At 38.6% G+C, this 15,593-nt stretch overlaps 1 protein-coding gene across 1 annotated transcript; it reads left to right on the plus strand.

The window, feature by feature from the left end:
* The first annotated feature begins 6,105 nt into the window (after positions 1 to 6,105).
* Positions 6,106 to 13,924, plus strand: LOC106482475 (arylacetamide deacetylase-like 4). Its single transcript, XM_013940061.2, has 4 exons — positions 6,106 to 6,261; positions 11,020 to 11,236; positions 11,985 to 12,048; positions 13,147 to 13,924. Exons 1-4 carry the CDS (start codon positions 6,106 to 6,108, stop codon positions 13,922 to 13,924), a joined length of 1,215 nt encoding a protein of 404 aa, XP_013795515.2.
* The last annotated feature ends 1,669 nt before the right edge of the window (positions 13,925 to 15,593 follow it).

The raw sequence follows: 15,593 nt of genomic DNA on the forward strand, positions 1-15,593 counted from the left end.
TCCTCCATGCTAATTTGTTCATGTAACTTCCCCATTAAATACCACTTATGCTTTGTTTTTCATCAAAAAGCTTGAGATTCTTCTTATCATCACCACCAAACTAGTAAAATTTTTATCTTTTTTCACATGCCATTTTTGTACTGTCTTCCTTTCTCCTCTACTTGCTTAGCATGCTGTTCCAGCCAGCATTTCTCTTTCTCTAGCAGCCAGATAACATTTTTATGCACGAAAATCCTGCACATGCTGATCCCTTCCTGTGCAATTCCCCAAAGACATTATCCACTGCCCACTTCACTTCATTTTCAAGACTCTTTGATGGAGCTACGTGATGCTATACGCTTTACCAAGCATATGTAGGAAATGAAACAAAAAGGCAGCAGCAAAAGAAATATCGTTCCTTCATTTTCCACACCATTCTTGAATCAAATACTCTTGACCTGTGCCCCTAATTCAGCCTTACTAAGTTTCCTAAGATGTTTGAAAAGAGCTCACAGGCTTGGCGGAGCAGGCTTCATATCTCGTGATTCACTTGGGAAGCTCCTGTCCTAGTTTTGTACCCTACCTAAGAAAACAGTATCAACAAAATTATGGAATTATGGTATTGACTAACAACAACTGCAGCCTATTGCATTACACTGTAACATTCTTAATCCTCTACATCCTTTCACCATTTTGAAACTACAGCGCAACTAATAATTAACTTTTGCAATAGCCTTTTGCCATTGGCAAATATCGTGCAAACATCTTGTTGGCGCCGGCAACCTCTCAGATACCCTGATACAGAGCACTCTAAGATTACTTCTCTGTCTCTTCCCCACTTGCCAGGCACCGACTGTACTGAGCAAAAACATCTGGGAGATGCTTCACCTTTCTTGGCCCTAAATGATGGGCTCCCCGCAAAGCAGTCTCTTCCCCCGTGCCGTACTGGTGATCAACAGGGATGTTAAGAGACAGAAGACTGAAAGGTATTCCTTGTGTAGGCCCCTCCGTTTCGAAGTCCATTTCACTGCTTGGTCATCACAGTAGTTTCTGCTGTCCTCCTAAATGTTTTGCAGAACTTCTCCTTTTTCATCTCAGGTATTCAGTGATGGAGGTGGGTATAATTCTTTGCTCAACCAGATGAAATCTATGTTGAGACGTATGCTTGCAGCAGTGAAAAACTAACGTTACTGGGAAGTTCAGTATTTAAAATGATTTCTTATGATGGATTGTGCTAAGTTATGCATTTCTTTGTGAAGCACCCACGATTTTTAGAAAACAGACTGTTTTGTTAGTTAACAAATGCAAACTAAATTACCTAACATTACAAAAATTATAAAACCCTACCTAATATAAATATATAGCTGCATAAACCAACCAAATAAATAGTAAGATTTTGCATTTAGGTCCTGAGATGGTTGGAAGTGCCAGAATTAAGGATGTTCCATAAAATTCCACTGTTTATTATATGTTATGAAATGATCACACGTGATCACAAACTATTTTACACGTATCTCATTCAATGTAACTCCCTGCCAGTTTAGCAATCCAATACCTCTTTTCTCTTCAACATTCAAGGTCTGGATCTATTCTTCATTTATGGGCCAAACTCTACAGTGATCGTTGAATTAATTTCTTCCTGAGATTATACCATGGCCCTTTATCTGTATTCCTTAAATCAATAACAAGTATTAATCAATTTATCTTTATAATACTTCTGCAGTCTTATTATCGATATGTCTTGTTCATATGCATTTTAATGTATATTTAGATTGACGGTTATAAATAAGGTAGTGTAGATAGGTAAGCAGAGAACAGTAAGTACTGAAAAAATGTATTCCTTTTTAATTTTATAGTAGTGACTCTAATATTTCCTAAAATTAGAAAGTAGCAAAGTTAAATCATCTCCATGGAATTTCCAGTCTCCTAATATATTTTTGATTAATTACAGATCTGCCATGTGTCTTCTGTTCCTACGATAGAATGTTTGCTCATATAAAGGCATTTTATATTTTCCCAAGTGTGGAATTAAACTTTCAAAATTATCACTCGTTTAAATATTATTTTTCCTATTTTCTAGGGAAAGATATAGAACTTTTTTTAGCTTCTTTACCCAGACACTTCCTGACAGCACATCCCTCTCACTACCTGCACATTCAATGAGTTAAAGTCAAGTACTTGAACACAACCGCACACAAACTTGTAATCTGCCTACAGAATTAGGCACACAAATGTCTGCACAAGCAAAACCATGCATGCACAAGCAATTATGCATACAAAGAGATACACATAAATGCAAGCGTACACAGAAAAGTTGCTGCATATTTGCCTTCAGTAGGCTAGTTCAATCAGATTTCAGGCACCAGATGGCTCTCACACTCCACATAACTCAGAAGAAGCTACTCGGGTCAAGCAGCACCCTGCCTCAGGAACACCGAACCTTCCGTCACCCGAGTCCAGGCATCTATTCTTACGTAGTGTGTCTGAGTCTAGGCAGAGAAGAACCTAGCTGCCCCCTAAACAGCGCCGTGATTCAGAGGCAGGCAGAGTTATTGTGACCGACTGAAGGCTCCATTGGGGAACGTTTCATGTCTGTTGCAGCCGCCTCCGTCTCTCTCTCCTTTATCATGTGCCATCTCCACCAACAGCGTAAAAGCTTACAGATGCCACACCAGGGCTGACAAAAAAGACTTCTGCACCGACATTTAGCTCGTCACTGGAAATAAATAAGAAAGGGAGTTCCTGGGACAGGAGACACCAGGGTTTTGGCCGCAGGGACCAACTCCTCTGGTCTCTTCTAGGAGGGTAAGAGAGTAAATAAAAAAAAGTTAGAAGTGCGAGAGAGAGAGAGAGCATGCCTGTGAAAGGCTGTTTAGGGCCTGCGTCCCCAGGCCGTGACTCAAACAGGCTTGTAAACTGCTGAGTCTACGCTTGCAAAACCTAAGAGCTACTCCTAGTACCTGCAATGCCCCAATAAAACCAATCCACTTCCTCAGAAACCAACTAGCTTGTTTCTTTTACTGCTGATGTCCACATCCCTGTACAGAGAAAGTCTGAGTGGAAGCTCTGCGAGTGACGACAGGGTGCTGGTGGGGTGCTGTAACATCTGGACCTAGCTAACGTGCCCAGAAGAGCCCAGGTCTTAGCAGCTCTTGGTAGACTGGCTACCAGAAGAACTGGCACCAAAAAGATTTGGAAGGCAAATAAGCAGTAAGGTAGCAAGAACCTTAGAACAAAGGAATCCGTCACAAGCGTCAGAACACTGCTTAAATTACCAGAGGGGCCGAATCTGATAGGCACACTTGGACCACACCTAACCCATTGGGACAGCATGAAGTTTAGCACAAAGCTGATTAACTACTTTCACTGTTAAATGCTAAAGAAGGCAGCTGCAACTATGTTTTGTGTAACAGTATTTCCTAATGTTCTTGTCCGAGCTGTGAGAAAGCTGAATTCTGTATGTACCTCAGTCTTGATGGGTTTGAACGTACTCCTTCCATTTCCCGAGTGTCCCAATCACAGGCAGCAGGCAACATGCCTTTCACCAATATTCCTTATCGAGCTGGGACATCGTGTCAAGCCTCACAAGAAAGAATAAACAAAAAGGAACCTGATTTTTCACTCAGCATGGGAACAACCTTCTGACAAGGGAAAGGGGCTGCTGGGAAAGAATAGTTCCTGAAAGGTTGTTAGATAAAATGAATGAACAGTTTGGGCAGAGGGAGCAGAACATCAGATCAGCTTCTTCTGGACAGCATACTACCAGGCTCTAAAATGAAGTTCCTTCTTGTTTATTCTATATAATTAAACAATGGTTTTTTAGAGTCAGGAGTCAAGTCTGAGGTCTTCTTTCCAATGCAGGTCATGAGTTGTGCATCCTAGAGCTTTCACATTCTCCGAGCTTAAGTTTTATTTTAAGATATATCCCTAGTTCAGCACATCCCTTGTACTCTTTTTTTTGATGAAACAATTTTATACAATCATTTTACCCACACTGATACTTTTAAGAGTGAGAATAGTGAGAATCTGCTGCCTACAGACAGTCTGGGTAGACAAGTAAAAAGGAAAAAAAAAAAAATCACTGTTCCCAAAGGTAACATCTTATGAGCCGGAAAAGCTTTGGTTTAGGGATTTTTTTTTCATGTCAAATCTTGGCACTAATGATTTGTTTACTGAAGAATGTGAGTACGTTAGTTCCAGAGGTAAGGCAGAGATGGTAAAGCTCACCATTAGGTGGACTGCTAATGTCTAGTCGTTGTTACTAGATGTGAAAATATCAAGTCCAGGTTTTGTTTTTATCATCTGGAATCATATTTGTTCTTGGAACGACACCTGTAAGTAATGCATTCGTGAGAAGACAGATGCTGCAGTATCCTGAGACTCAACCAAGAAAGGGAAGCAAACATTTTCATGTTTTCACCTGCTGGAGAGAAATCGTGAAGGAGCAACAAGCAAGATGCAAAGACACTTCAGATTGAATCTGGCAGAACCAAGCAGTTGCAAAGATGTAACTGCATAACAGCATGCAAGATCAGTAAGTCAATCAAGTTGCATCCCCAAGGGCAATTCTGGTGTGAGCTGGAGGTTAGAAGCCAAGATAATCACAAAGAAGGGAGCCATTGGGAACGGGCTGCTTGCGTTTGCTTCCAGCTTTACAGACTCTAACACTAAATTACTCTGTGAAATTCACCCCTGCAAAAAGCACCGAGACTAGTCACCACTTAAAACCCCTTGAGTGCTTTGGTCAAACCTGGGTACTGGATAAATATTACACTAGCCCTCTGTGAGGAGAAATACAATTAGGATCAAACCTGACTTGAAAGCTGAGCGTTCTCAACAATGGTTGTAATGGCCTGGACACGACTTTCATTTTACTAGGCTTCGTCTTTAACCCTTATCAGAAATTCATTTTCTATGCGCTACATATAATAAGCATTACATATAATATATCTCTTAATACATAACTGTTGTATACTATTGAGATCGATCTCTAACATAAGACTCCAATCCAAAGCTAATAAAAACCAGCCTAACTCTGTTGACTTCAGTGGAACAAATCCACATCTGATAATACTCTTATGTAGTATTATATAGCCACAGCTATACCCTTCAGAAATGATGCTGTTAGAAATTGACTTAGTTAAATTTTAGCAACTGAGATACCTGTGAATTCTTCTCCTCTGGGCTTGTTGTCAGCTGTTCCATTATTATTATTTTAGCAATAGTGCAGTAATGTTTGAAGGCTCTCAGTAACAAATCATAGTGGTGCTATACAAAAAACAACTGAAAATACCATCCTTGCCTTGAAAAGACTCCGTTCTAAAACTAGAAGATCAGGAAATCTGAAAAATTTCCCTATTTTCACACAGGGAAAATACATATATTTTCAACTGAGGTGTGTATGTATACATACATATGTATTTTTAATATGTTCAGGCTGATATTTATATAAATAAATATATATACACACACACACATATATACACATTTAGGATCCACAAAGTTAATGTGAGATACCCAAAATATCCTATTAAATGCCTTCTTATTGGTACCATTGCTAATAACAGAGGGAGGTAGCGCATTATCCAACACCATTTCATATGGCTGAATAAAAGGTTAAGAGATGTTTCTGTGAGATGAAAAACTTGATTTCACCAGAAGTCTGGAGAAGTAAGGTGCAGGGGCAAAATAAATCAAGAAACTGAGCAGCTCTGAAGGCGATTACTAAGAAATCCTGTTCCACAAGAACTAAGAAATAATAGAGACTTGACTGTACTCAAGAAATCGAGGGAGACATAACAGGTTTTTGTCTCTCTTAACACTGATATTACAGATACTATGTCAAGCACTGGATGTATGGTGACAGGCACAGAATCAAAACACATTAGATGTAAATATGAAAAACTGCTTATGCAAGCCTCTCCTACGACTATTTGTTAGTCTATTTAATTGCATGGTTTGATTGCCACATGTTTTCATCCTCCTATCGGCATTTTTAAAAGCTAGATGAAAGGATAAGAAGAGAATTGCTAATCCTGTGCCTTTATCTTCAGAAATATTTCAAAAGTCAGAGGTATAAGGTGGTCACAGCCAGTTCCTCCATTTCACTCTTAACAGCACAGTGAGATGGAACTTCTCTTAGCAATTTTTCTTCTTGCTTTGACTGTCTTTATGGCAGGGGCAATCTACCATGAACACCCCAAGGCAGAAATCCCTCCTGGATTTAGTCAGCGCAAAAAGCTTTACTTTTTCCATTATTTGCTGAATTTTGGTTTTGGTCTGGTAAGTAAACCTTGCTTGAAGCTGGACTTTTAACTTAATTGCTGATAGAGGGTTTTTTTTAGAATTATTATTTAAATATACTGCATATATTGAGCTTGATTTATTTGGTGGTGTGAGCTCCACTACATGTACCTTCAGCTCAGCTGGGTAGCTGGACTCTACTGCTTGCTATAGAGCATTAAAGGTAACAGTACTGAAAAACAAAATTCTGCAGACAGTATAATACCCTGTTTTTTTCTGATGGCTTAAGTTTTAGCTTTTTAATCCTGTTGCCTCAGTGCTGGAAGGCTTAAGAAACAATTGCACTGCAATACGTGGAACCTATCTGCATGATAGTGTGCTTATTTAGAGAAGGAGCAACTAAATGATGTGTGCATGTCATCTCATTTCTCTTTTACAACTATATCACTCTACTTCTAAAAGACAGCTGCCACACTGATGGTCTTTTGCTTTTCAACGCGTCTATATGACTTCCCTTTTTGAGTTAGTACACGTTATTAAAACTTTCTTTCTCTATTGCTGTGCCTTGTCATATTCCTGATGCTTTGTTTTTCATCCTTGTTTTTCTTTAAAACTAAAACTTGACTACCAGTTGCCTTTTCTGTTTCATCAATCATCCTCTCCTGAATTCAATGTCACCTCTGTCATTTTATAAACATTTTTTTCTGTGACAGCTAAATTAAACTTTTTTCTTTTAGCCTTTTAAATGAAATGAAAAAAAATCTTTAGTTTCTTTGGGCTGTGTATTATGTTTCACTGCAATTTGGTGTTCTTTGGTGTTGCTTATTAAGTTTTGTTCGCAGTCAGCCAGTAAGCTCCCAAGGACATGACTCATCCTGTCTCTTGAAAAGTGCTTCACCCAGATCTGAGCACTGCTACGACAGTAAAGTAATGCAATAAATTAGGATAGTGATAGAAGTTAAATTAAGTTTTCTTACTATCTACTATAGTACGTGTGCACTTTCACATTTTCAAAACGCTGTATGAATCTCCTTTAATAGCTTCACTACGCCCATCAGACAAAGTTTATTTCTGTGTAATTCATACACAGAAGGCTGAACTGCAGAATTTAGAAACTCACCAGTGACTAATGTAGTTCTCAACTTCTGATCTTATCATTTTGTATCCTTTCTGCTGGCTAGTGAGAGGCCAAGGAAAAGCACTGTACCACATCAGCTCAAAGGAACAGGAAAATAAGAGTAGTAATGTATAGTTATAAAAAAGTATAAACGCAAGTAAAGTCTGAGTCATTTAGCATTTCTGGACATTGCTGTCAGGCCAATTACTTATGTCAAAGTAGCTGGATCCTTTCAAGGGATGACAACCCATAACGTCAAAATTGCAGGGAAAATTACATAAATCCAGTGTTCAGATGAGACAAAAGATGCATCTTAAGTCACTGGAGACAAACCAATTTCAAGTAGCTTAGAATCTGTGCCCAACCTAATAAATTCTATCAAGAACGGTCTGCATCCACCTATGAGGACATATCTACATAAAAACAGCCATGTCTTAATGTTATGAAAATTTCTTCATTGAAAAATCTGCCTATCCTTTATTTTTTCGTCTAATACTTGCTTTATAAGAAGAAAAACCCCATCAACAGATCAGTAAAGCTGAACAATAGCCAGGGGAATTGCGACTGAACCTGTCTGTGAAATAGAGCTGTGAACACTGATGGGCTGAGGAAATTATATTACCTACTGTGTTAAGAACTCTGCAAACTTCCTGTAGCCAGTGTTTTCCAGGGATGATTTAGATAGAAGGGCGGGCACAAAGTGCAACACAGATGAGTTCTGGGGTGTACATGGTAGGCCTCTGCACCTTTACCTGCAGAAAGAGGACAGAGGACCCTAACACCGTGGTTAGCACAGCTCTATCACATCCCTCCCACAGATACTATGACATCTATGTTGCTGCAGGCCCTGACCATGCCTGAACATGCACCTGGATTCCCACCTCTAATCTAACTCAGGTTCCTCTCTGCTTCTCACAAGACTTTTCTCCTGGCGGCTGGAAATCATCAACATCAGTCAGTTGTTCCCAGTGGGATCAGTTTTTCAGTACTTTACTTAGGATGACAACAGTTGAATAGAAACTGTTGCATCTATATTGATCGCAGAGGCTGAGCTAGGCAACTCTTCAGCTGGAGTCACAGTTTTCCAGTCCTGTTCTTTAACCTTCTTACACCACCAGTAATTCTTTAGTAGTATCAATTTTCTTGGCAACCTTATGCTGTTGTGTCAGCTATAGTGTTAAATGATCCTTAATCATATAACCAAACTGACCAATTACTGATTTACAAATTATATGATTAAGCAGTTGTATTTATTTGCAAATGTCAAAATGTAGGTCGTGTTTGATTAACTTGGTTAATCACCTATGAGGGAGAAAGCTTTATGAAGACCCTCAAAGCTGGATTGCTAGTAACAAAGAAATCAGTGATGCAACGTCTAGATATGTTCTAAGTGTAACTTTATCTACACATATTCCAGTCTTGCAGCAGAGAGGCAAGTGACCACTTTTTTTCCAGGAATTTTAGGCCCCAAACTACCTCATTCTGAGGGAGCATATCCGCTTAAAAAATGGACTCAAATCAGAAAACAAAGCAAAAGTACAGACTTTCTTGATTTTTGTAAAAGTTCTACTTACAGGAACTGCATAATTTAAAACAGCAACACAAGATTAACAGAGTTTACTAGGAAGATTGCGTGTGATAACACTAACTACTGATGTCTGCCGTAACTGTCCTTTGTTGCAGGTAGTCCATAGCATACAGTCACTTCACTGCTAGCTGTGAACAAGAACAATATAAGCAAATGCTAGTCTCTGTGAAAGTTGGCTAGTAAAACTATTGCAAGTTTAACAAAAATGAGACATCAGTTGTACTGCCAACAGTAAGCACAGCTGTTGATAAGGACTCCTATTTTTTCAGTATTTATGAGACAAAGATGGTCTCTATATAGTATATAAACAATATATTATCAAGTACAGCTAATTACAGGAGTAACCTTTACTGTTACAAAAGTATTAGCACGAGGAAAGAAAACACCAGAGGAAAGTGGAGGATTAAAGAAACAAAATTATTTTCCTACAGACATCATACAGGATTTCTGCAGAAGGAACCAGTCTGAGTCTAAACCTTGGCCACAAGATGATCCCGCTCGCGCTTGGGGTCAGCCCTGCAAATGGTATAAAATGGGGTACCTACAACAAATTTACTAGAACCGCATTATTTAGCTATATCAGGATTGTGAAACATGAAGAGAAAGCCACAAGACTCTTACTGGGGTATTTTAAGATATATGCAGTATATATCTTTGCATATATATTCATGCATACCTATTTCAGAAAGAATTAATGGCAACACAACAAATTACTCATGATCACTAGAAGCTGATCAAGGTTGAACCACATAATCTACCACTAGAGAAGTCAAATACTGAAGAAAAAAAAGTACAAAATTTAATCCAAATAGAGTGGAAATATAATGACACTGCCTAGGTATTTTTCATCTGGAGCAGGAATAGACTAGAACAGATTAGATCTGAAATAGCTTAAAGCTGTCCACATGTAACAAAGTAGACCAGCTTAGACTGACATGAGAGTTTTTTGGCCCAAATGTTTAAATATTAATTGCAGAGTTGTGAGAAGATCACAGTAAGGTTCAAAATAATACTTGTTCAGGAGGCCAGCTGTAATTAATATTAAGGACAATTTTTTTCTGCAAGCCAAAAAACAGGTTCACTTTGGGCAACCAATGGATTAGTCATATTTCTTCAGGCAAGGCAATGTTCAAAATGCTTTAACTACTCTCCCCTTATTTTGTTCAGGCACAGGGCCACTTAAATTCCTGAGAGTTGGAAGAATTTCACACTTTCTTTTATCTATTATAAATAGTTTGAGCATTTTCCTACTGATATAAACAGAGCCAGGATTTTGCCACTGCTGTTTTGAGGCTCTTAAGAAAATCATTTGACAAATGCCATGATCTGATCTAATATTTCTAATATAACCTAGAAATTACTACCAAGGAAGTTAGCCCCATGTTTTTCTAGATAGTATTAACACTATGGTCACAAGATTTTTGCCAGAGACATCTGCATTCAGACTTTTAAAGTAATTTTAGTATGGCAGAGACCAACCGGCTCAAGACACTGTCACTGGAATACGTTCTGGCCTCGCTCTGTAGTTATGATCCAAATCCAGCCTATAAGCAATGACTGCGATGATCTGAAGACTAACTGCTACAATATCCAGAATAAGTTGATTACCTACATCCAGTCTCTACATCTGCCAACTTTACCACTTCTGGTTTAGAACACTCCTTTAGCTGTCATCTACTACCCTATTTTCTCCAGTTTTCTGCTGATTTTGCAATAGATTGGGCTCTTGCTGAAGCAAGATAATATTAAGGAGCCAATTACCGGGATTCTACCTCTGCAAGAGACTGTCAGCCAGGCTCTCAGCTCTCGCTTTCAGAGAAGTGTGGAGGCAGGGCAGGAGGTTCTTCTCAGGCAGCTACAGAAGATAAGTTCAACCATTCCTGTCAAATCCACTCTTTGAATTTCGAACATTGGTAGGTATGACATTACAATGAAGATGTATCTGTATCACCATCGTAACTGTCCACTTCGTTGTCAGAACCAGCAGGAGACAAAGTTGGAACTGACCGAGGAAATGTAAGCTTTCCACAATCGTTCTCCAGGTACGATGGAAATTTGCACTAATTTGTGGTTTCTTTCCCTTTATTAACAGGCAAAATTTTTAGACAAATTAGGTCTCATCTCAGAAATCCAGATCCTCAGGACTGCAATGGACGGAATACCACCATTAAAAGATAATCACCTTTTCATCAAGGACTTAAGGTTTGAAAAGATTGAAGTAAGAATTTACCAGCCAAAAATACCAACCACTGGCCAAAGAAGAGGAATCCTTTATTTTCATGGAGGAGTTGGACTGTTTGGAAGCATTCGTAAGAAATTTAAACAACAAGAGCTATAATTACAAATATGATATAGTTGCTGACCTGACATGGTATTTCTTAAATGACCAGAAAAATTAACAGGTTAAATGTTATAAATAACAAAATTTACCTCAGAATGGCAGAATAATTTTATTTTCATGTAGTAGGCACCATGTTAAATATATGTAATCTAGGACTTTATCCTCTGATCATTCAAAATACCATTTTTTTTCCCTTTCGCTCCCTGCTGCTTAAGCAAGTGTTGAAAATATCTCATTGTAATTTTATTTCTTAAAGAACCCAGTTTGCGTTCGTGTGTGTGTAAGCTTGCATGTACATGTGAACACTATTGTGTGTCTTTATAGGGGCAAAACAAGAAGAAAAGTTTGAAATGGAAAGGGGTGAGAGATTAGGTGGTATCTCATGCATGAGAAAAATCATTGTGCCAGATGTTGGACAGTTCTTTTTAATAACTTCTCAGCTTTGATGTTACTTTACTCATGGCAGCAACGGTGCTGTTAGCTTTTCACAGAGCTGATCAAAAAAGGCAGTGGTATAAATTCCGGGTTTCTTACTGACAAGAAGATTCCCACAGACATTAATGAAACTGTGAGCCATATCTAGCTTACACCATGCCAACAACAGGAGAATTACAGTGTAGCTTTATTCACAGAACTGAGATAAGAATTTCAGAATATTATAATTTGAATTATTTTCAGAGCAAATTATAATTCCATTGAAATATTTTGTTTTACAGGGGCCTATGAAAGAACATGCCGCTCTTTCGCTAAAACCAGCAATTCAGTGGTTGTCTCTGTTGGGTAAGTGGGCTCAGTCCAGCCACACAATGATAGCCATTTGTGTCTCCTTCTAGGTTTGTAAGTCTTTAATGCCTAGTCTGGGCAAGCCAGGTTCACTGCAAACACTGAACAGAGCACTTAACATTTAATGATCACATGTGTTTCCCCAGCACTAATTATTTAGAAAGAATTACTCAGCTAATCCTCACTTGCTTATTTCCAAATAAAATCCATTATAATAATTTTATAATTTGTAGCAACTGTTAGGAGATGAGAATGTTTGTTTCCTAAAGCCATACCCAACCACTTCAAGCAGAAAGCAAACATTGTGTTTGAAGTATAACCATCTCTGTTAAAACAAAGTTGCCCAAGCTACCAAATACTCATTTTGGTGGTAGTTCTGAAAAACTGGGGGGGGGGTGGAAGGGGGGGGAGGGCAGAGGGCAGGAAACAGGTTGGGATGGGACACAGGTGACAAAAACACCAAAACCAAACAAACTCCACAATTCGCTTGCAATCAACATGAGATAAACATTTCAAAACTTATTCTGATGAGCTCTAATGGACTTCTAAAAGAACCAATTTTTAAGAGTTCAGGAAAAAGAAGAGTTCAGTCTTGGAGTTTGATTAAAATTGTGCTAATTACTACCTAGATCCTAAAATTCCTTAAGAGTCATTGGCTCTTACTGATTGTGTTCATAAAAAAATTCAGCCTATAAAAAAAAGTCTTTCATGTTTTCATTATAATTTTTCTAAGCTCTTATTCTCTAATATTTTGTAGGGAATTTTTTGTTTTGATTTCTAACTAGAACAGCTGATGACTGATTCATACATCCATGCCTTGCCAACTAATGCCAGAATAACTCAGTGCGTACCTTCAGTCACCTAAAAGACAAGTAATTAAAGAATGTATTCTACAATTATAGAATAATGTACCAAAACTCCTCTAAACAATATCAATAGCAGCAACTAGGTCATCATAGGCAATTATAATTTCAGTAACAAAATTATATTAATGTCAGAATATTTCCTATCTTCAGGAAAGTGTGTGAATGAAAAGATGACAACAGGACTATTCATTAGATACGACTATGTTAAAAGACTTTCACTCATATTTAGGTATCGCTTAGCTCCTGAGTACCCACATCCAGTCCAGTTTGAGGACTGTCTTGCTGCCACAATACACTTTATGAGGACTGCAGAAGATTATGGAGTAGACCCTACTCGTGTTATTGTCTGTGGAGACAGTAGTGGAGGTACACTCGCTGCTGCTGTTGCCCAAGCAATGGTGAACAGAAAAGACCTCCCAAAGCTGAGAGCACAAATACTGATATATCCTTATCTCCAGGGTATGAACTTTAATTTGCCTTCTTACCAGCAGAACAAGGGAGTCCCTGCCTTGTTAAAGGAACGAACCCTCAGTCTTGGTTTGAAGTATCTCAATAAAGACGTATCAATCATGAATGATATGTTTAAAGGTGTTCATATTCCAGAAGATTTCCAACTGAAGTATCAGAAATGGCTGAGTTCTGACAACATCCCTGCAGAGTTTAAAACAAGAGGCTACAAACCAGAAAAAATACATCCATTCTCAGAAGAAATCCATGCATTAACCAAGACTGTTTTTGACCCAGTTTGTTCACCCCTAATAGCTGAAGATACTGTTATTGCTCAGCTTCCTGAGGCTTTCATTTTGACTTGTGAATTCGATGTGCTTAGAGATGATGGACTGCTGTACAAGAAGCGATTAGAGGATCATGGCATAAAAGTGACCTGGTGTCATCTGGAAGAGGGATTCCATGGCACAATATACTTAGCTCATCTTAGTAGGATGACATCATTTCAGTCTGGAAATAAAGGCCTACAAAGGATAGCAGATTTTCTAGAATCAATATAAAACTTCACTTCATGCTTTCCTTTCTTACTCATTGCAAAAATTTCAAGAAACCCTCAATTTTCCCTTTTCTTAAATCACCTTTGAAATTTCTGTATTAGACCTGTCTTCTTTTTACCTAAGAACCTGATTAGGTGATGGCTTTTGTTTCATTCTTACTTAGGATAAACACAATCAGATGAACTTACTTTTCTTCCTTCTATCACCTTGTCAGAGTATTCTGCTGTACCCATAAATGATCTGGTCCTCCAAGACAAGTTTTTGCAGTGCAGTTTGGCTTAATAAAGTTCTGATACTATTAATGCACAAACTGTGATTTAAGGACAACTTGGGGCTTAGAGTAACAGGGCAAGGACTGACAGGCTAAACATATACTGAACATGGTCAATGATTTATAAAAGCCTAAATCTGATGGAAGCTGAATGTGAGGCACGCCTGAAGTGCAGAGAGGACCTAGTATAGATGGAAAGACTTGAGCACACACATAAAAGAAAGACAGCAGAAGAAAAAAAAAGGATATTGGGAAAAGGGTTAGACCTGGAACTACAGATGTTGCAAAACTATACTGATTGAGGAATATAGCATCTGTATTAAAAATAGATCATGCATATATATTTTATATATAGATGCAGATATACATGAATATAAATTAATATCAGTCACTATACAAAGAACCTCTACTAACTCTAGGCCTGCACTGTCTGAAGCAGACAGCAGGATATAGCGATGGATGATACACTGATATCAGGTGATGAGCATTAAGGTTCTTAGGTGTGATTAATATTCATGATATCATTCTTGTGTCCTTCTCTGTGACATCCTGCATGGCCTGGGCTAGTCACTCTATGCACCACTCATAGCACTTCTCTGCCTCCTCTAAGCCTTGATCATTCGTTTCCCAAGACCTAGAATGACTGTGAGGCTTCCTCTTCCCAGTGACGGAAAATGGGAAAGACAGCAGGAAAGCCACATTCCCCCATTCTCTTCTCCCAATTATTAGTGCTCTTTCCTTGTCCCTCCAAGTGCCAGAGCAGACCTGTCACCCGCATGTGGCTGGAGGAAGGGCCAGGCTAAGAAAGGGGATCCCAGCAAACAGGAAATGCAGAAGCGGCTCAGTGATCCTTGTACTATTTTGTGCTGCAGGGGTAGAGGGAAGAGTCTCCAGGGACAGGTCCTGGACCTCCAGTGACATCGGACTGTCTTGAGAATGAGCAGCCTGATCCTCACTCACAACTCTCTGAAGCCCCACTGATCCCTTGCCCAAAAGATTGAAATAGTATTGTAGTACTTGCTGATATTCTGGTGTATTTAAGCTATAATCAAAAGTGTGCTGCAGACAATTGTGTAAAGAGGTCTACAGATGCAAGACAACACCCAGCTATCAACAGAAAAATTTCCTGCAATACTCTGCATGATTAGATTATCTACATTCAGTATAAGAGGAAAATAAACCCTCCCAGAAATATGTGAATGACAGTTACACTCAAAGTATAACCTCTTTGATGAGGAAAACAAAGAAATTTTATATGGCTCTTCCACATGGCTTTTCTGAATGAATACGATTTGAATAAGCACAAATGCAAAAAACCTCCTACAAATTTTTCCTGATTTCTAGGCACACATCAGTCAACACTGAATATTTTTCGTAAGGGCAACCTACCCGCCAATTTCG

Source organism: Apteryx mantelli, chromosome 26, assembly GCF_036417845.1.
Source record: "Apteryx mantelli isolate bAptMan1 chromosome 26, bAptMan1.hap1, whole genome shotgun sequence".
Taxonomy (NCBI): Eukaryota; Metazoa; Chordata; class Aves; order Apterygiformes; family Apterygidae; genus Apteryx; species Apteryx mantelli.